The following is a 22,256-nucleotide window of genomic DNA, read 5'->3' on the forward strand; positions in this document are numbered from 1 at the left end:
TCACTCCCTTACTGAGGCTGCGGGCAGTAAAATAAATGTTGCATGCTAGAGGTGCCTTCTTTCACATCACAACAGCTGTCACAGGCTGCTAGCATCAAGTTGCAAGTTATGTGATCAGCAGCAAAAGCACTGCCCAACAACTGGGTGTGCATGTTGCCATCCTTACCTGCCCTCCTGTGGGCTGGCAGCAGATTTTGTGGAAACACCCTGGAGTCTGGTTTATCCCTCCAAAGCTAGGCTGTCCTCTCACTTTGTCTAGTGACAGTGCTGAATGGCAGTGGTTCCCACTGTAGCCCAGGCTACACCTAGCTGCAGAGACCCAAATACAGCTGGAAGGGCATCTCAGCACCCAGCTGAGATAGAGCTGCCTGGGAGGGAAGCACCAAGAGAAAAGGTAGGGCTCTGTACCAAACCACTGATCTCCCCCAGTGACAGCAGGTCTGGGAACTTTCCAGTTGTTTGTTTCCAGGCTTTCTCTCCCATTCTTCATTGCCCCCAGATAAATACCTAAAGGACCTGGCACTGGCACATAAGCCATGGCTTTTATCACCAACCTAGTCCAGTACAGAAGACACTGTTCCCCACAACACAGCAATGGAGAAAGGGGCATTCCTGCCTTTGAGGAGCAGCACCAGTTTATTTACAATTCTTCAGCCATTCCCTGCCCCTGCAGAGGTTGTGTTGGGCAAATACTGTCTCTTACCAAACTTCAGGAGGGCCTTGGTTGGCACAGAGATACAGGCTGTCAGAAGACACGCCTCAGCCCCCTTGGCCCATGCAAATAGGGAAATGGTACTGGATGATGTCAGTGCAGGCACAGCCATGAGAGCAGGAAGATGCAGTGCGACTGAAGCCAATGCTCCCACATGAGATCCAATGGCAGGGATATGAAATTGCCTCAGTTCCTCGAAACCCTATGGCACGTGAGTCTGTAAGCATCTCTCCTGCCCTCTCCAGCACAGGCATCAGAAGAAACAGCTCAGCTCAGTATGGCCTAAACTTGCGCTGGGCTCGCATCAGTGCAATTCTCTGCTTGTCCTCCTCAAATTTCTTCCTCAACTGGGCAATATCTGAAACACACAACAAAAGAAAGGCAACAGGTCACAGGGGAGCAGCAGACCTCCCTCTTCCTGTGGAGCTTCACTTCTGCACACTGGAAGATGTTCCGTTCAGACAGCTGCAAGCACACATTGCTCAGAACAGGTCCTTTTGCGTCAGGGCTAAGTGCAGAGCTGAGGCTCCAGGTGCTTTGCAGTGCTGCAGCTCCCTCTTGGGGAAGGAACACACTAGTTCTCCCTTCCCGTGGCTGCCTCTGTGCAGACTGACAAAAACATCTGTAGCACAAAAACAATGGTACCACAAATGGTACCATTTGTCCACTCTCGCAAAGAATATTCCAACAGCCTCTGCTAGGCCAGGTAGTGGCAAGGGATCCCCAGGAACTGGCTAGACCATTTGCCCAGCCTCCCAGCCAGCTGTTCAACTGCAGCTGGATGTAGCTCCACTGAAAGAAAAAAAGATGTTCTTTGGGCTACAGCATGATTCAGAGAAGGGTAGAAGGCGATTCAGACACTCACGCTCTCTCTTGGTCTCACGATGCTGCCAGGCATAGAAGTTGAGCAGCTCTTTGCGGGCCTTTTTCCGCTTCTCCCTCTCCAGCACCCGCAGGTTGGCAGCCTCTGTCCGGGGCAGGCCAGGCTTGCGGCCCTTCCGTGTTACCTTCACCCAGCCCTCCTCATCTGGTAAGCCCTCCTCCTTGGCTGCTTTGGCTTCTTCCTACAGAGACAGAAAGGTGAGGCAGCTCAGTACAGCTGGGCTGTCAGCCAGTCTAATGCAGGGCTCCTCCAAGGTCCCACTCCGACACACGGTTACAGCTCCTAGTACAAGATTTGAAGGAAGGCATGGGACCAGGCACTCAAGTCACAACACTGCATGCCAGACAGGACCTGTTTTATTTGTGGGTGCCTACTGGGAGCCCTGGATGGATGGGCCAGTTGTAATGAACCAAACCAGCAATCCTGCCAGCCAGTGCTTTCCCTCTGCCACTTCTATTAGGACCTGGGCACTGAGAGATCCTTTCCCTCTGCCTTTCTCTCCACAAACAAACTGCTTAGCTGGGTTCCCTCCCCAGCCTGGCCTCACCTCCGCTATCCTTTTGTCATAGTCTTGCATGTAGGCATCCACCTCAGCCTTCAGTTCTTCTCGATCCACTACCGAGTCTGCGTATCTGGCAATCCACTCTGAAACATAGAGCAGAAGTCAACTGTAGCCTCCTCTAGAAGCAAATTTTGGTGTAATGTCTTTCAGCAGCTCCAGAGAGAACTGCTGTGGGAAAGAACACCCTTGGTTCCCACTTCCATTCAGCCTCCCCACTACCTTAGCTTATGCACGATTTGGCTACCAGAAGAAAAGCATTAAGTAATGGGAAGAGAGTGCAACTTTCCAAGGAGAAGCAGACTATCCTGGAACCCAAGAAATGCAACATTCAATTCTGTGTTTCCACCAATGGTAACATGCAAAGTGTTGACACCTTGACAGCCACGTGGTGCCTGGCTTCAGTTTTCAAAGCAAAACACAGCCAGTCTCTCTGAATCTACATGATATTGAAGAGATGTGGGGAAAAACTGCCCTTCCGATGTACTAAGAGCCCTTGTCTTCCTGCAGGGTCACTCAGCCAGGGCCTACAACATCCAATAGAATAAGCTATCAACAAGATGATGTGTTTAGCAGGTATAGTGGATGGTTGGATGCAATGATATTAGCGATCTCTTCCAACTTTAATTATTCTATGATTCTAAGATACAATAAGAAAAACAGAACAATAAAATACTGCACATCTTCCCAGTCCAGGCTTAATACAAAATGGTGAACAACTTGGAATGTGTCAGGAAGGATTCAGTGAGGAAATTTTTCCCCTGCTCTGGTTAACAGGAACGCAGCTGTTGCTTACTTACTGCTAATGCCAGTTTTCACAGGGTGACTCTCTGTTGATATCAACAATGGACCTTTCTGTGATAGTGCCTTGGCTGCCTGGACACCAGCTGGTGTCTTGAACACCACATATGCAACTCGAAATCCCTAAAAGAAGACAACACCCCCAGGATGGTCAGATATACTGTGGGAGTTGGAGACATACAGAGATCAAATCACAGGTTCCAGTAGGATGACAAAAAAAAAAAAAAAAAGCAACAAATTTAAGTCCTACTACCATGTTGGTGAGACCCAATAGCAGTCTTCCAGTATCCAAAGGGGGACAGAGGAAAGGGGACAGACTCTAGTCTCAGAGCCAGTTGGGGTAGGACAAGGAGAAATGATTTAGATTGGGTGTAGGAAGAAAGCATTTTACACTCAGGGTGGTGAGGCAGTGGCACAGGCTGCCCAGAGAGGTGGCGGTTCCTCATCCCAAGGTCAGGCTGGAGGGGCTCTGAGCACCCTGATCTACCCATAGGTGTCCCCGTTCACTGCAGGGGAGTTGGACTGGGTGCTTTTAAGTCTCTTCCAGCTTAGGACTCTATACACCCCCCTCAAGCAGTTTTCCCATAACTCACGCTCCACTCACCACCACCACTCAGTACTTGGGATTTCTTCCCATTCTGATCACTAAAGCACCACTACCCCCCTGGCCCCTTACCGTTGCCGTTCTGTTGGTGAAGAACTTGGACGTGCGTTTTTCTGCCTTCTCTCCCGGTCCCGGTTTGTCACGGAGGTCCACAGACTGCACGGCCCCACAGCAGGAGAACAGACGGGACAGCGCGTCCTTCACGCAGGGGGACAACCGGCAGAGAACAACAGGGATGATTCCCATCCATGCCTTCCCAGCGCACCAATCCCCGCGCTGGCGGCTCCCAGTCGAGCCCCTCGCAGCCCCCCCCCACCCCGCTCACCGGGCTGCAGTACGGGGGGACGTTGAGGACGAACAGGGTGCGCTGCGGCGGATGCGTGTCCGCGGGCCCTTCCCGCACCCGGTGCTCCTTCACCAAGAGACAGTGCGGCGAGCGCTGCCGCGCACCGAACTTCACCGCCAGCGCTGCGGGCGACAAACAGGTTAAACACCCCGCCGCCGCGACTCTTATCCCCCCTCTCCCCCGCCGCTCCTCACCCATGTATCCCGGCGGCGCGCTCACCGCCACGCGCGGCTCGGCGGCCGCCATCTTAGCACGGGGGGAAGCGGCGGCCCAGGGTGCTGCCGGGAGCTGTAGTCTGCGGCGCTGCTAATGGCGGCGGCTGCGGCGCCGTCAGCGCGCCGAGCCCCTCCTTCTCGCTATAGCGCCCTCATCTCTGTTCAGGTGCAACCTGGAGCCTCGGCACGTACCCGCTCATCACCCAGAGCCACGGCTTGGTCTCCTAACGCCGCCAGCGCAGATGGGGGGCAGCGTGGAATGCACTCCGCTGGCTGAATTCCCTTTTTTTTTTGGCAAGCACGAGGGAACGGGGACATAGCTCGGCGGTGCCAAAGAAAATCCATCGCTTGCGTGAGAGAAGTTGAGCGCCTTTCCCTGAGGACCAGTGAGCCCTCAGCACTATACAGTCACTGCACAGCTCACGAGGAGGAGCTTTCCAAAGGCTGTATCAAGGTAAAGCCAAGTTGATGCCTCCAAAGCTAATTGTTAAACATTTTTGTCTGGCGCAGCTATAGATCCAAGGTTGAAACTCCACTGTAAGTTTCATTAGTCCTCCTTATCTAGGAAAAACAGCCTTCCTGTGATGGAGTGTTTCTCTGCAAAGATCCGAGACTGTCCTAAATTAAAACAAGAACAGACACCTTGAAGATCCTTGAGATGAGGCACAAGTCCAAAACAGTGACCGCTGAGAAAATGAAGCGTCCTTGTGACCAAAGGGGGCTAAGGCAAGGAGGACACCCCCCAAACAACCAAAGACCACTGAAGACCCCTGCAAGTGCAGAAGATTAAAATATGTTATGTAACTTTCTGCTTACATAATCCTGTGAACATATAATAAGCAGGCATGACCTAGGTAGGAGCGTAGTGAAACTTTCTGGACTGTAAAAAGCCAGTGTAGATGGTGTGTATGCTTGGTTTGCAGAGATTTCCCACCCTGCACAGAATAAATCAACATCTCTCTAAACACTTGTCTTTTTGAATGTGTCTCAGGAGGTTTAAAATCAACAACAAACCCACTGGCTCAGATTTTCTGATGGTAAGAAAACAGATGTCACCGGGCTCAGGGGGATGCATGCACTGGATGAAAACAGAAATGTAGGAGGAAGGTAGCTGCTATCCTAATCCAAATAGAAGGAGGCATACAACCCAACTAAGACAAGAGGTCCCTTGTACCTGCAGACTATGCAGCCTTAATTAAAGTCAGACACCCACTCTAATCTCCAGGGGAAAGCTGCTGACCCCCACCTGGGCTGGGAGGCATGGACTCCAACTTCAACTTGCTTCGTAAGGTGGCAGGCAATTCACAGGTACCTTGAACTGAGAACAGTACTGTGTGCATGCTGGAAGAAGTGAGTGCCAAGCATCACAGAAAGCCTACCAAAAGATGGTAATGGAAACAGCAACCAGCAGTACTGCATGAAAAGACTTGCAGAAGGAATGCAAGAATATTGTGCTAAGCAAACAACCAGTGATGCACCAGCAGATGAGGAAAAGCCAAGTTTTCCTTAGCACTGTCTACAATTGTGGAAAACAGTTCTAGTTCAACTTTCTTTTTTTTTTTTTTTTCCCCCTTCTCCATGTGGTAATGGGGCACAGATATGGGAAATAACTGAGTCAGGCACAAAAGATTAAAAGGAGGCACTTGGGCAGAAGTAGTATCTGTCTGGAGGGGTTATATTGCCCAACAGTTTGGTGACAGAGGTATTTCTATACTTCAGTTCCTCTAGAAATCCTTGGTGAAGGACTATGGAAATATAGTATTATTTTATATAAAAGAATGACACCTAGAGTCCCTGCATTATGATGTGCTCTGACAGGAAGCTTATTACACACAGACATTATTTTTAGCAGTTCTGAAATGAAGACCTCAAAAGCAGTATAAAGCAGCCAAATTTGCTTAACCCTAGCAAGGCAAATAAAAGAAGAAATACTAAAAAGACGTAAACTTCTCTCACTAAAAGAGAACAGTAAGAACAACTATTCTTAAAGACTCTTGTCAGTCGGGAAACATAAAAGACAACCTTTACAGAAGAAGCTGTATTTATGATGGGAACGGAAGACAGCACGCTCCAAAAGATCTTGAATCAAGACGTATGAGGTGAAAGGCTAGTGAGAGTAAGAAATAATACAGACAGCTGACTCGAACAGATATCCAAGCCAATGAATGTTACCAGAGGAAATGGTAAATGCAAGAGCTACACCAGGCAAACTTGTCAGTCGCTTTAGAAGGCAGCATACTTGAAAAGCAAAGGAAAATAGAGAAACACTATCACAAATTACCCACCACCTACCTGTCCTGTTAGCATTGTGTTAGTACAAGCAGTCAGTATTTCACACACAAGCTTACAATCTCTTAGCAGCCTAGAAATAACAAAAAATAAATTATTTATATATGTATGTGTATATTATACATATGAAACCATGCTGTATCAGGGCAAATATGCACAGATGTTAGGTCAGAAGGTGGTAGGTGAGATCAGCAGAATGTGAACAAGAATAGCATGATAATTCCAGGACAGCAAGAAGAAATTTGACAGCTGCAAGGCAAACTGTTTGAACAACCCTAGAACTAACTGCAGGTTACTCTTTCAGTTCCTTCCGAATCAAGCCACTCTATGAAGAGCTAGAAGGCTTGGGTTACTTTAGAGTTAACTGACTGTAGGAACAGGAGAGCAACGCACACCAGAACCCTACTGTAGGATAAACCATAGAGAGGTGTTTAGACAATCTTTGACTTGAAGGATCAAAAGAAAATATTTACTGCACAGATCAGAGCACAAGATCTTCCAAGGAAGTATGTTAATATCATCATAATTTATCACGGGTAACTCAAATAATGCATGACTGAACAGTGAGTTATGAAGTGCAGTTTCTTGCTGTTTGGCTTTTGTAATGGACATATGTTAATCAATGAAAAATACGTTTCAGTCTCTCAATTCTTTCAGAAGAGACAAGATACACAATTACAGTGGAAGTCTTCACATTTTCACAGCCTTAATTTTTTATTATCTGGCTGATAATGAAAGCACCCTACTTTATCTGGAATGGGTACTCTGACTTCAGAGCTGCAATATTTTTTTAAATTGCTTTCTGAAAATCACTAGTCTGTCAATAACAAATTGACATTCCTTTCATGTGACAAAGAAATTAGAACTAAGTGGGGGGGACAAATCGTACCTATCAACTACAATCAGCTAATCCAGATCACCAAAATCAGTAAATGTCAACTTTCTTATTCATATACTCTTGCTCTTCCTTCACACTACCAGCTGCCTGTGGTATTACTGACGCAGGAGCAAGATCAGAGATCTGAAATTTTTTAAAAAGCAAGCTCGATTCAATATTGAACTCTTACCTACTGATTTTCAGTTGCTTTACATCATCTAAAAAGGCTAAGAATCATCTAAGAATCCAATCTCTGTATAACAAATGTTTATTCAGAAACAGATAATACATAATCTTCTCCAGCCCTAACATTTCTCCCCCCTCCCCCCAATTTTTATTAAAACACAATTGTTTGGTGGGTGATCTAAGGAAAGGAACAACACCTGTCTTAAGACCCCTCCCTTACAAACATCTGCTGGTCACGTGAAGCACCCCACCAATACCAGTGTTTTACTAGATTTCCAAACCAAAGAGAATAATCTGAAAAAACAAGTCCTGTCAAGTCCCCAGTTATTTTCATGGCTAAGAGGGACAGTGTGAGATAAGGAATGGTTTGTACCAGCTAGATAGAGCAAAGAGTTACTAGAGAATAAGAAGGCAAAAGAAACACAGAGTTGACCAAGAATTGGGATCTGGACCTACGATTACAGAAAGTTCACTGAAGTTCAGCAGACCTGAAAAGAGTGGCTTAGGTCTGTCTTCTAGCTCCAAGACTCAAATTCAAATCCCAACCAGACTGTAGCAGTGGCATCTTTTCCTCTCTTATAATATAATTTGAACTAATACAAATGGAGCTACGGGGGCTTCAAACATCCATGACAAAAATGCTGTACTGACAAAGTACTCAAGTGCCACCTAGTGGCCTGTAGCGCATCACGGATGTTCATGGGCCAAAGTTGTGTCCTTGCTGCTCACACAGCACATGCGTAGCACTCCTCTCCAGTGTCTCCTCTTACAGAGCACTACCTGCTCTCCAAAATCTCTCCTTGCAGCAAGGAAGCACAGCGATCATCCTCCAAACCCACCTAAGCAAGCTGCATGCCTGCACAGCAGCCAAACATTGCCCAAATATATATCTCTCAGAAAGGTGTTAAGCAAGTGAAGACTGCTTACATGCTAGTACTGGAAAAAGGCCCCAGCTCCTTCCTTTTCATAAAAGGAGACTGGTTAAGTCAGAAGGTAAGAAAAAAAAACATCCCCGCATTAGCAGGAAGATGCAATGCAATAGACTGGGAACAATCACCAGGATGTCCTCTAGCTCCAAACACAATCCTGGTTGTTTTTCAGACCAGAAAGGAGAGAGCAACTCCACTCACCCTAAAGGGCTAATAAATTGATTATACAAATGTCAGAGCCTTTTTCCCTCCCACCTTCAGTATTACCAGAGTTGAAGGATCCCTCCCATAGCACAACAGTGCAAAATGGGTGCTGCACTTGTGCTTATGTCCATTCTGCCCAAAGCTTCCACGGGCTGCTATACACAGTGGGAAACTCAGTTTTTCATGTATTTTCTCAACATCACAGCTGCCGAGCAGAAAAATATTCAGCAGTCAGAATTAAACCGTACGCAATTAAATGCATTTAAGTCCAAGATGCAAGATGGCACAATTCCTATATGCAACCACACCTGATTTGGTACTTGGTGCAGAAATTTCAGAAACTATGCACTGTTCTTGCACGATGAAAATCAAGAGAATGCATCTTTTAGTTAAAGGTAGGTCAGAAGAGAAGAGATTGCCAACCCTTCCTTCAAAGTCTATGTGCACTTTTAATGGCCACTAGGGGCTTTGGAGTAAAGGAGGGAGTTACATGGTATATGCTTAGTAATATTATTACTGGCAGAAGGGGGAGGTTATTCTCTTGGAAAAAAAATTGTGGAAGAAAACTCCAACTATGAAAACAGAAAGTACACACACAAAAGGAAACACTACTGTACAGTAAGGTAGCAATCATAGAAAACAAAAAGATCTTCAAGGCAGACAAATGCAAAAATCTGCACTCCTGCAGTTTTCTCATTCCCCAACTTAAACGAGTTTTCCAGTCCACTGCTCACTGCCCCTTCTCAGAGTTTGATTTTGAATTCTGTGGGCTGCACAGATGCAGAGACCCCTGAGGATTTGAAGAGTGCCTTCAAGATGGTATCAGGGTCCACCTCAGCTGGGGGATTTGATGCAGCACTTGCACTTGACCGGCGGGGTTCCCCTTCCTTTTTCACAGAAGGGGTATCGCTCAATCGGCTGGAGGATTAAACAAACATACAGACAGCATTTAACCTCTCATTATAAAATACAATTTAACACAATGCCTGTGTTTGCTATTCTCAGTGTTCACCCTTCATATTATAAGACATTGATGTTTCAAACATACTTTCAGACACAAGAACTTCCTGATCTCAGACTCATTTTGAACCCAGTGCTGAGAAACAATATTGCGCTCAACTCAACCAAGAGCCACAGATTAAGACAATATTCTGAGGACAGTTTGCCGACAGTTTTTCTACCACCCCCTCAGATTCTCCTCAAACAGAACCTGAAAATACATTTGGTTCTTTCCTGTATCCAAAGGACACTTACAGCAATATAGGCTGGTCTGAGGTGATGACATTTCCATTCATGTGAAGGTTACATTTCATTGGCTGACCTAGACAAAAACAGAGTCCTCATCTTAACATCCCAGTTTTGGAAAACACCAGATACAACAGGCAGTAGTGCAAGCAACACATTCCACACATGGAGGAAACACAAGAAGGAACAGCTGATGTCTTTTCTTACAAAATCACAGTGGCAAAAGAGCCACTGAAACACTCAGTGCCGTATGAAGAATTGCACCAATTAACAAAATACATAGTGGTGAAAAGCCCTTATAGATGCACAGTAATCTACCATTTTCAGCTGTCTGTTCTTCATTTGATATTCATAACTTGCCACTCATCCGGAGAAAGCAGCAGCACCCATTTTCAGCTAGAAATTAACAGCTAATTTCAGTCTATAACAAAATGCAGATACATCCAGACCAAGAAGTGCATTGTTCAAGGTTTACAGAGAAGCTGACTGCAATTGTTTTATAAGCCTCATTCAAAATGTCCCTGACTACACCTCGAGACTTTTGCAGATGCTAGTTTTGCTTGTACTTTGCAAGCAGCTACTCTCTAAGCATTAATTCCTAAAGAAATCTAGCTCTTGGCACTGGGTTAGAAATAACAGAAATTTGATCTAGAGGTCAAAACAATGGAATCACTGGAAGTCTGCCTCTATCTCTGAGCATTCTCTTTTTGGGAAAAGATTTTCTCTAAACGTTACATAAATGAATTATGCACATATCCAACATGCATTACGTTGTCCAGCTATTGAATCAATTTCCCTGCATTTCCTCTCTTGGTAGCACAGGAGCACTGAAATGCTTTTTAAACTCTCTCCTGAAGTAGAAATCTTTTTTTGTTGATTTATCCACCTTCAATGTAACCCTGCTCAAACTTACCATCTAAGCATCTGTTGTTGTATTTCTTATATGCTGTGATTGCATCTTCTTTCTTCACAAAGACTACCTCAGCCACTCCTGGGTGCACCAGCCGGGCTCGCTTCAGAGCACCGCACACACAGAACAACTCCTGAGGGCAGAGCGTTAGTCGTGACTGTGGTCACAAAAGAAGTACACTGGAACAATGGGTGAGAAAGGCTCAGTTTCCCAACTACATTCCCACTCCTCCTCAGTAAACACATGGCAGAATCTGACCACTGCAACTTGTCTTCATGTGGTTGCTATGGCTAAGTACTGAGCATTAGTAAGTAATACAGGCTGGACAAACCTCTATAATGGCACCAACACAAGCAAAAGCGTTTAAGGCTCTGTACTCGGGCACATGAACACCGTTTTTGTTCTTTGTCTGCTGAGAACAGAAGCACCCAGGTAATTTGCACCTGTGTATAAGTTCAAGGAAAACACTAAACATCACTTGGCATGAAGTTTAGGTGATATCAGGTACCTCAGTACACCCTAGAAATGGCCTTTTCTACCACCTTCTTGAGTCCTGATTTTGTTTTTTTTAAGTGGAAAAACCCAGCCTACCCCACTCCCAAAACAGGAAACTCTCAGATTGTACAAGTAAAGCAAAGTCATATAATATCTTTCCTCACAGCATTCACCATAAAGGGATTTAACACAGTAAGCAATACTCACAACAATGTCTTCCTCAGTGACTCGAGGATGCAGATTGTTTACAGTCATCTTTGTGCCTTCCAAAGGACTGAAGGCCAGCTGCCAACACAATAAACACAAGTCAGAAATGCAGCAATCAGACATCACAGCAGATAAAAATCACTACAAAGATACCTATGAAAGTTGGTATACTTACATAAAGGAGAAAACTATAGCTAGTAATGGGAAATATTGATGCTTGGAAAAGCCCAGACCATCTAGAATGAAAGAAAGCTATTTTTTCATGCTAACTTGTTTCTGAAGTAACTTTTCTATCCCATTTCCAAGAGTAACACTAAGTTAATCTACCTATAGACACGAGTTATGCCAGACTCCCCTTCATTTTAGGAACATATCTAAGCTACACTCTGAACCAGCCAGCAAACCTCAGGTATGGCTCCAGCCTCTAGAAAGCTTGTTGAACCTAACGTGTCTGAGAACACCAGTACCCGGCACCAGGAAGTGTAGCAAAGCAATTCCAGGCAGGCTGTCTACAAAGTACCTGAGAGGTTCTTGCACAGAAAGCAAGAAGCTACGTCTGGAAGAATCTTGTTCTTCTCTTTGCTAACAGCAGAAGGTAGAAGACTATGTTTCTATATTACCAGTAGTGTTATGGCAAAATTCCTAGGGACATGGAATTCACCAAAGGCTGTCCAAATAACAACTGCCATCTTCCTGTAGCATCTTCCCTGTTTCCTCTCATGCCATGTGCTCCTATGCTAGAATGAAGTATGACACACTGAGAATTCCCAGTCTCTCAAGCACCAGAGAGGATGATGTTCAGACAAGTTTTAAATTCTTGGTGGACAGGTTGTAGCCCCACAGGTAGAAGTGGGAGCCTGGCAGAAGCAAACTACTCAAAAAGCCAACAAACAGCAAACTTCAGAGGTTTCCTAGACTCACGTTAACAAGCACGTCCCACTTCCCTGAGCTCACCTCAACAGGTGCTGGCTCTTTTGGAGGCTCCTCCTTTGTCACCAAAGTTCGGGACATGTTTGTCAAGGCCTTTGTCCTCATTGGGGAAGGAGGTGCAGGAGGAGCTGTGTATGTATCATTCTGGACCACTTTAGTCAGGGGAACAGTCTTGGACAGAGAGAACTTATTGCCACTCAGCCCAGCCTATGGGAGAAGAGAACAAAATAACCATGAGAGCTGCAGGCTGCAAAAGTAGGCCCTCTTTTTCTAGCACCAACAACAGGATAGCATTGAAAACAACATGTCCTCCACAGTTTCAAAACTACTGCACAGTGTTGAAGACTTGAGTCAATTGTTGTCTCAAAGCTGAGAAGGTTTTTTTATCATGTTTACTTCAAAAGAGCACTTCCCTTGCAAAAGAACACCATGCTTAAATCTCACATCCTCTTTAAATGAACATTACCAGTGCAGTTCAAATTTGGAGAAACTTTTTTTCAAATGTGTCCAATGATTCTCAAGTATTTAACAAAACGTACACAAAGACCATTCATTTACACACACAAAAAATTGAGCTACCCTAGTACAAACAGCAGTAATTCTTCACAAACATCAAGCTGCCAACTCTGATTTTGCATAGCAAGTGATTTCCTGCTCTGATGACCAGTCTATAAAAGCAGTAGAAAGCCACCCTTGCACTTTCCCAACAAGAAAATCAAAAGCAAACATGCAGGAGCCTACCAGAAAGGGAGAGAGCACACATTCTGGCTGCAAAAGGCCTATAAAATCAGTTAGCCTAAAAGGGAATCTGTTCCCAAAATAGCACTGGAAGCATTGGCACAAAGAGAAGGGTGGGGTGAGGAATAAACACCTCAGAGTAAAGCACTGTTGACATACTTCAAAAGAGCATAAACCCTGTAAAACTGCAGCCCATGCATCCACTCAATATGAGTACGGTGTGGTGGGGACTTTTCAGATCATCCCTTACCACATTGTGAAGGAAACTGTTTGTGGTGGTGATCTTCATCTGTTTGCTAGGAAGGGCGGAGACACTTTCATCATCATCTTCCATGTCATACAGACCCTGAAAAGAAGCAAGGTAACAGCTCACAAACAGGCAGATTTAATTTAGACATCATTTCCCAAATAAGCAATTCTCTCCTGCCTTTATCACTTTCAAAAGACATGTGGTAACATGAGGAAATGAACACAGAATGGTTTTCAGTTAGAAAGGATCTTAAAGACCATCTAGCTAGTTTCAACCCTGCCATGGGTGAGAACACCTCCCACTACGTCAGGTTGATCAAAACCCCACCCAACTTGGCCTTGCACACATCCAAGGATGAGGCACCAACAAATTCTCTGGGCAGCTTGTTGCAGTGCCTGGCCACTCTCATCATGCTCCCACCACACAGAATTGCTTCCTTGTATCCATCCTGTATTTACCTTAGAACTGTTACACCTTGTCCTAACACTAAATTCCCCAAAAGAGTCCCTCCCCATTTTTCCTATAGGACACCCTTAAATTCTGGAAGGCTGTAACAAGGTCTCCCTAGAGCCTTCTGTTCCCAGGCAGAACCACCTCAACTTTCCCAGCCTGCCATTGTAGGAGAGGTGCTCCAGTCCTCTGACCATCCTTATGACCCCTCTAGACCAGCTCCAGCAGGTCCATGTCTTTCTCACACAGCACGTCTCACAGCTGAACGCAGTGCTCCAGGTGGGATATCACATGAAAGGAGTAGAGTAGGTCAGTCACCTCCCTTGACCTGCTGCTCACATTTCTTTTAATACAGCCTAAGATACAGTTTGCTGTCTGGGCTACAAGCACACACTGGTGGCCAACTCGGAGCTTCTCGTTCATCAGTACCCCCAAGACCTTCTCCACTGGGCTGCTCTCTATCAACACCCAACCTGTATTCACATTTAGGATTGCAAACAATGTTTACATGCTCAGAAATCCACAAGTTCTTTGGACTTCACTTCTGTCCTCAGAACTACAGGACAGAGCTGGAAGCATACAAGTCCATTCCATGAGGTCAGCTGAAGTACTATCAAACTTCCTTCCTAGAAACGCTGTTTCCCCAGGTGTACTGAAGCCACAGAGAGTTCTCTAATCCCTAGACCTCTTCAGCACTCATGAAACCACACTGCTACAATAAAGCCTTAACATCTTACATTTTAACTCCCTGCTAGCTCTAGAGTTGAAGCTTGTAAGTATGATTTCTTTAATTTTGTTTAAGCAGGTGCTTGCTGAATCTGCCTGAACTAAACATTCCTTTTGAACAGTGTGCTCTCCTCAGCACAGCACACGCCTGTCTGGCACTAGAAACACTGTAGTATGAGGTTTACTGAATGAGTAATTCACTTCCCACTTCTACTTAATGCCCACAGCTCTGCTTAAAATACTGAGTCTAACACCTACACAAATATTTTTTTGTATGCTCTGAACAATAATGTTGCTAAGAAAATCTAAGAAAAAAGTCTAGACATACCTGGCACTGCCCAGAGCACTGAAAGTTACAGCTTAAAAGTTTTTCACTAATTCAGCAGAACAGTGAAGAACAAATGGATGGATTGGCAATGATAACTTGAAAAATAAGTGGGTTTCATGGTTAGCAAGATTCTGGTTTACAAACAGAAAAGAGTTACAACCACAGAAGTGCTATGAAGAAAAACAAACAAACAAAAATGATATAACATAGGAGAGTTCTGCAGAAAACTAGGAAAAATGCTAGCCATCTGGACAATATACTTGAATTACACCTGATTTACTGTAACAAGGTGTTACAGTAAAAAAAAACGAAAAATCACAAAACCATGACACAAGGTCCAAATCGTAAAGGCAGTAAGCAACAGCATCTGGGAACAGTCATGGCAGCAGGTCAACACAGATAAACAGATAAAGTCACCATAATTGAGGCAAAGAATAAGCAATGACACGATACTGTCAGTGTCAGCTTGTCAATATATCACAGTTTATGAATGCACATACACAAAGTATGCAACATAAATATAACCCCTGTGAAAGAACCCAACGTGGGGTAAGGCAGCTGAATGCTTGGGGGCCGTGGCAAAGTCCTTCAAAACTGATCTCAGGAGAAACAGAACAAATTCTAGGGTTTTCCTCACACAAAATCTGCTTGATATAGCAGCACAGAGAGCTGATAAAAAAACAGTTAAGATCACCATCAGGTTTTCAGCCTATAACCGTCAAGTGTCAGAGAACATCCAAACTCTCTTTTCTTTCCTACCTTATCTGCCAATGTTTATAGATACCTTCCTGCTTTCTCTATTCACCTCTATCCCCAAAAATAAAAGGTTAAAAACACAGAGAGAGCACACACCTGTTTATGTGTATGATTGTTCACCACATTGATCCTCATTCCTGCTGGATGAGGGTGTCCAGGAACAACAGCAGCTTTCTGCTACAATCGGAGAGAAAGAACCAAAGCGTTAAACGCTGCAGTCCACCAAATCCTCATTTCAGGGGACTGAAGCTGTAACTGATAACCTGATATCACATAAATGAGATTTACCTTCTCATTCTTCAAACATGTTTTAGCTGTTACGTAATACTGCAAAATTCCTGCTGTAATGTTAAATATGAGATGCCTGCACTTGAAGAAATAAAAACCCACAGCCACGCAGATCTTTTCTTTCAAATTACTTGCATTTTAGTCTAAGTTAAATCAGAAGAGGATTTATTACCAGCTGTAACAGCACTGATCAATTTTTATTGCCGTAAATACAAAACCAGGAGGAGGGTAAAATCAACAAGCAATATCTCTACCATGCTACATAAATGAAAAGATATCTATTTCCATTAAGTTCAGCAAGTTGGGAAGCAACATGACTTGGTTGCTCAGATCCATTTCAGAGGAGAAGCACATACTGCCACTTCACACTAGAGCTGGAATAAGCTGTACTAGAATAAAATGATGCATGAGTGTACCTGACCTTTTGGCTGTCTCATCTGCTGCCCTGTGAACACAGGGAAAGTGCAACAGAAGTAGTCAGGGAACACAGCTGTGCTCATCAGCAACCGAAAACAACCTGCAGTTACCTCAAAAATACCCTCTGTGTTTTTGAAAACCTTGGAAGTTACCAATTACAGAGTATAAAGTCCTACAAAAATGCTTTGTACAACCAGTGAAAATTTCAGATTGCATCTTGGATCAAGACACTTCAGTTTGATTCTGCTCCCACGTTTGGGAACGTAAGAAGCCCACTGGTAATTTGGAATTTCAATATAAATCTTAAAAAAAATAAATAAATCCTAAGATAACTGCTTATGTGCATGGTTTTGTCTTTAGCCTCAATCATCACATCATTCTACAGCATTTTTATAACAATATGCAGATCAAACCACGTGATTTAAACAAAAAATAATTTAAAAAAAGTAGCAGCTCAGTCAGGCCAGAACAAGTTGCTGCAGAAGCAAGTCTCCAGAAACATTTTGAACACCTAGATACTTTCTAACAGCGTTCAACTCCCACTGGAAGTGATCTGGACAGTACACGTATTAATTACCCTGCTAACTGGAGGCTATTGAGCAGACTGCTCTATTGGTCTGTGATTAGCCCTTCCTACTGCCACAGTGTTCTCTCTCCTTTGGCCAGCCTTTTGTTCCCACCTTAGCAGTGAAATCCAAAGAGGCAATGGGTAGCTTTCTGCAGAGCAGAAAAACTCATCTGGGCTTTCAAACTGATGAGGACAGAGATGTTCTGGTCTGTGCAAGCACACTGCTCATCTTCAGGAGGAGGGAAAAGAAGAGGTGAACTAGGAACTAGAGATTCATCCTTGCAACATGCTTGAAGAGGTGAGGAACACAGCCACTCCTCCTACAGCAACCCTGACATTCTGGAAACTTCTGCCTCTGCTCTCTGTAAGTAACACACATGGCTTAACAGATGTTAGCCTGAGAAATCAAGTAAGAATCAAGTTATTGTGCATACAGCACAGAACTTTCAAATCAGTCAAAGGAAACCAGCAGCTCACAGTGACCAAATGGTTATACTGCAGCTGGAATAAAACCCAAACCTCAGCAGGACTGCATCACACATGCAAGGAATTCCCTGGAAGCCAGGATTTTCCTGATAAGTGGGTGAGTAGAAGCAGAAACCGTGGAAAGGCACACACAATTTTCAAGTTGCTTCAAGATACAAGCACGGTTGTATATTCTAAAGTCTCACCACTGAGATGAATTAGCTGTCTAGACAGGGCAATCTGCCACATCGGACTCTCACAAAACAGTACTGTGACAAAAAAATGCAAAGTTCTTTGGATTTTACATGGGGGGACAGAAATAACAGTCTAAAATAACTACTTCAGTGCTGAAAAGAGCATTCCTTTCCATTTCATTGGGCCAAAAAATTCAAATGAAAGCTTGGATTCTTCAAAAAACCCTAAGCAGCCACAAGGACACCAAAAACGATTCTGAATCCTGCTCTACAAACTGAGTTGAACCATATCACCATCACTTCTGCTGTAAACAAGGGAACGCGCTCACACAAGTGTTATTATTTTCAGTGGACTGCTGTAGAATGACTGAGGAGTTCAAAGCTGGCTTGCATGACCTACTTGGATTGTCTTGGTGATTTTCACAGCTGGATTTACTGTCCCCATAGTTGGGCTGATAGCAGCTGGAGTGTTCCTTTTTAAGCTGATCTTCTCTCTGGCATCCACCACTTTGGTCACCTTTTCAGCAGCAACACCTTGCTGCTTACGGGAATTCAGCATCTCTCGAGCATCCTGCACCTTCCCTTTTATTTTGAACCGAGCGTCCCTTTGAATCAGTTTCTCACGAGCATCTTTAACTCCCAGTTTGTGTCGGGCATCAGTGAGGCCGATCTTCTGCCGAGCATCAAATGTCCGCTGGAAGTTGACAGCTGGTGATGATCTACTTAAAATATTTTGCTGGATCCCAATGCGAGATCTAATACCTCCAAATACTGGCCTTGTGTTAAGCCTGAAAAGGAACAAACAAAAAAAGGTTTCAGACATTGTAAGACGTGCTACAGTATCCACAGAAGTATTTGTGCTACCGCTAACAGAAGCTCATTATTACTGCACACAGCTCCAACCAGGTCTGATGCCCAAACACAGCAGTGTGGCTCCTAAGCCGTTTCATGCCAGATTTTCCTCCGCATGTAAATAGCTGAGGAACTGTTTTCCAAAATCCTTAAGCTCACGTTTACAAACTTAACAGCCTGACTATAGACAAGCTAAACACACACCAGATATAAATAAAGCTCATCAACAACTTAAGTACTTTGGGGAACTCTATGAAGACGAGGAGGAACAGAAAGAGATTTTCTATTATTAGGAGTGAGCAGCTCTGCTAAACATCTCTTCTAATACAACAATATGCCTTCATATGAAGAAAACATGGGACTATATTTGTTTTCAAGATTTCTGGGCAGCAAACTCAGATTTCTGGGATGGTAGACAGCTCGGATTTTGAAAATGCACAAGCAGAAGCACCAACCTCAGTTCAAGGCAGTCCCAAAACTGCTTCTCTCCTAGCAAGAAGGCACACCAGGCAAACCACCTTTCAATATTGCTGCCTCTCCCTTCATCTACTGACAGAACTGTTGTCTGTACTTTTTAAGTACACCATTTTCATCACAAAACTGAACACAGACTACAACAGTCCACAGAACAAACAACGTTTGTACACAAGTATTGCTAAGCAGCAGCCCATTACGTACTGAAGCAGGAACTAGCTTCCTGTTACAGGTCTGCTTTACTTTTCCCAAACTCCTCCTAGGAGGAAGGAGATTATCTCATTATTAAGGCAGGCCCTCCTTTAAATACCTTGTTAAGTTTTAGGATTGTTTCTTTTCATTAAGTTTCTTTCATGTAAGCAGATGACAAAGTTACAAGGAATTGAAAAATATTCTTGAGGTCAGCTTATCTACAAATTCAAAACAAGATACGGTGCCATGGTACTTATCTGCTTTCTGAAACACATCACACAGTACTTTAGCCTAAAATTAGTTATCTAGAATTTATTTAATATCTAAAAGATTAATGCCATATATTCAAATGAAGATACAATTTTTCATATGGAATCACAGAATGGCCAGGGTTGGAAGGGACCTCAAGGATGATGAATCTCCAACCCCCCGCCACATTGGGGCAGGGCCACCAACCTCCCCATTTCATACCAGACCAGGCTGCCCAGGGCCCCATCCAACCTGGCCTTGAACACCTCCAGGGATATGGACGGGGCATCCACAGCCTCTCTGGGCAGCCTGTTCCAGCACCTCACCATTCACATAGTGAAGAGCTTCGCCCTGACATCCAACCTAAATCTTCCCTCCCTCAACTTAAAACCATTTCCCCTTGTCCTGCTGTTACAGAATCACAGTTATTTACTCTTTCAAAGAATTGACACCCCTCCTGTTTATAGGCTCCCTTTAGGTACTGAATTGCAGTGTTTACTCAGCTAACTCTACAAGCTTAATGTTATTTACCATCACATATTAAGAGAGATCTGTGGAAAAGACAGAAGAGACTGAACATGCACTGCCACGTCTCTACTCAAAGAGATGCTGCATCCAAAACTGGAAAGCCAGGCCTGAGGTGCCACAACATTACTTCGCTAAGAATCCTACAGCTGCTCTCTCACACAGCCAGAACTCACCAGATATACAAGACAGGAGTATTACTGTTTATTAAAATATTTCCAGAAGAATATGAAGAAATAAATACCCATAAAGCTAACAACCACTAAGCAATACTTCCCTTGCTATTTTAAAAAGCATTAATTCGACAAAGTTGAAAGTATTTAGAGTGCTGCACAAAGCTTGATGAATGGTTCTTTTTAATAAGCATAAAGGCCAAAGCAAAACCAGAAATCCATGTACCAGCATTTAAGCCAGAATTAGTTAGACTGTTAATGATGTGTTCAGTTAGGAAACTCTGTACTGAAGATTATTCCTTCTCTGAACACTTTGTTTATCCTAATAAGCAATTCTTCTCTGTGGAGAATTGCTCACCCTGGAACAGCACAAACTGTTCTGGGATTTGTATCCATTTTGTGCCCCTGCACCTGAAATACAATGGAAATTCAAACATCCCTTTCAAACACTACAAGCTCTGACTTAACTTATTGCATCACACAACATTTTACGGGCTGGCATATTTCACAGCTGAAGATTTTTAAGTTATCATTTTATGTAGACCACTAAAGAGCATGTAATACAATTTGACAAGTCTATTCTGTTTGCCTAACCTTCCAAAGGCAACTTGGCTGCCCCAGAAATCTTATGAGTTAAGCTAACTATGTAAAACAAGTGAAATGCAAGGTACAAAAGTTCTTATAGCGCTGCTGAGGTATTTCTGTTCCACATAAAAAAAGTGGAGAAATTTCCTTTGAGAAATGAAAGTGAAGGAGGATGTGAAAAAGAAGAAAGGCAGCGTTCTGCATATTAAGCAGTGTAAGACTGTTCCAAACATGGAGGATAACATGAATGAAAGCACAAAGCTAAGGCCTTGTTTACAACACGATTAGAGGCATTTTATACCATAAGCCTTTTGAAATACTACTGCAGACATGTAAACGCTGACCTGCTAAATAAATGATTGCTCCTCAGTGATCATTAAATAAACAAAACAAAATCAGAACTAACACAGATGGGGAGAAAACTACAGTCCACAAGAGGATGGAAAGCTACCACGTGAGCAGGCAAGAACTGCAATTGCTGCTCTAAATGGTTTGGGCTACACGGAGGACATCTGTCATACAAAAGAGTGCAGAGCCATACAGAATCAGAGAATCACCAAGGTTGGAAAACTTCAAGATCACCCAGTCCAACCCTCCACCTATCACCAATGGTACTCACTAAATCATGGCCCTCAACACAAAATCCAACTGTTTCTTGAACACCTCCAGGGTCGGTGACTCCACGCCTCCCCAGGCAGCCCATTCCACTGCCTGACCACTCCTTCAGAAAAGCAGTATTTCCTAGTGTCCAGCCTAAATCTCCCCATTCCTTCTGGTCCTATCACCAATTAGGCGAGAGAAGAGGCCGACCCCCAGCTCACTACAACCTCTCTTCAGGTAGCTATAGAGAGCAACAAGGTCTCCCCCGAGCCTCCTCTTCTCCGCACTGAAGCCGTAGCGCTCCCTACATCTACACAAGCTCTGAAACAATGAGGCAGGGAATCCCGGCCAAGCCGCAGAGAGCCGAGGGGCAGACAACAACCTCGCCGGAGCCATCGCAACCCGACGCTTCCCCCGCGCTGATCCCAACAGACACAACGTGTGCGGCACCTCCCACACCGCCCCATCCACCGAGCCGCTGAGCGGGCCCAGACGGGGTGGGATCGGGCCCGGCCCGGTCCTGAGCGACGGCCATCGCCGCCCTGCACAGCGACGCCTAAGCCAATGGGAAGACGAAGCGCGGGGCAGGGCCGGGCCGCGCCGAGGCGGGCTATCGCCAGCGGCCTCCAGAGCGGGACGGCCCGAAAGGAAAAGAGATGGATCCCCTGCAGCCGCCGGGCCCGGGGCGCCGCCCCCCGGCCGCTCACCTCCCCTTCACCGTCACACCGCGCTTCCGTATGAGCTCGTCTAACGACAGGTCCGCCATCTTGTCGCGGGGCCCAGCGATGAGACGCAGCCAGCGAACCGCGGACGTGACATCACGGCGCTTCCGCCGCTCTGAAGGCGGGCGGTTCCCGTTCCCGCCCCCGCCCCACCCGAGGGCGTAGGGGGTGGGGGAGGGCGCGCGCTAGCGCAGCACTCCCACAACCCCGCGCGGCGCTTTGGGTCTTATTTGCATATCGGTACCGGCGCGTTCCGGCCCACAGCGACTCAGAACAGCGAGAGAAGCGAGTGGAAGGAAGAACAGAGTGGGG

General features: G+C 44.9%; 2 protein-coding genes across 3 annotated transcripts; both read right to left on the reverse strand.

Annotated features, from left to right (window-relative positions):
- Positions 1–613: 613 nt before the first annotated feature.
- On the reverse strand, positions 614–4,238 carry RRP7A (ribosomal RNA processing 7 homolog A). The gene is made up of 7 exons (XM_052668399.1): positions 4,100–4,238; positions 3,885–4,027; positions 3,632–3,757; positions 2,955–3,078; positions 2,143–2,240; positions 1,578–1,776; positions 614–1,070 (listed from the first exon to the last, which is right to left on the reverse strand). The coding sequence occupies exons 1-7, from the start codon at positions 4,149–4,151 to the stop codon at positions 985–987; spliced, it is 828 nt and encodes a 275-aa protein (XP_052524359.1). The 5' UTR covers positions 4,152–4,238; the 3' UTR covers positions 614–984.
- A 3,300-nt stretch (positions 4,239–7,538) lies between these two features.
- Positions 7,539–22,072, reverse strand: POLDIP3 (DNA polymerase delta interacting protein 3). Of its 2 annotated transcripts, none has more exons than XM_052668388.1 (9): positions 21,930–22,072; positions 17,973–18,360; positions 15,737–15,814; positions 13,381–13,476; positions 12,417–12,599; positions 11,463–11,540; positions 10,764–10,893; positions 9,860–9,926; positions 7,539–9,523 (listed from the first exon to the last, which is right to left on the reverse strand). In XM_052668388.1, exons 1-9 carry the CDS (start codon positions 21,986–21,988, stop codon positions 9,349–9,351), a joined length of 1,254 nt encoding a protein of 417 aa, XP_052524348.1. In that variant the 5' UTR covers positions 21,989–22,072; the 3' UTR covers positions 7,539–9,348. The 2 variants fall into 2 exon arrangements, with proteins under 2 accessions (XP_052524348.1, XP_052524347.1); XM_052668387.1 differs by having other exon boundaries at positions 15,737–15,817.
- Between the last annotated feature and the right edge of the window lie 184 nt (positions 22,073–22,256).

Source organism: Tympanuchus pallidicinctus, unplaced genomic scaffold, assembly GCF_026119805.1.
Source record: "Tympanuchus pallidicinctus isolate F22 unplaced genomic scaffold, pur_lepc_1.0 scaffold8, whole genome shotgun sequence".
Taxonomy (NCBI): Eukaryota; Metazoa; Chordata; class Aves; order Galliformes; family Phasianidae; genus Tympanuchus; species Tympanuchus pallidicinctus.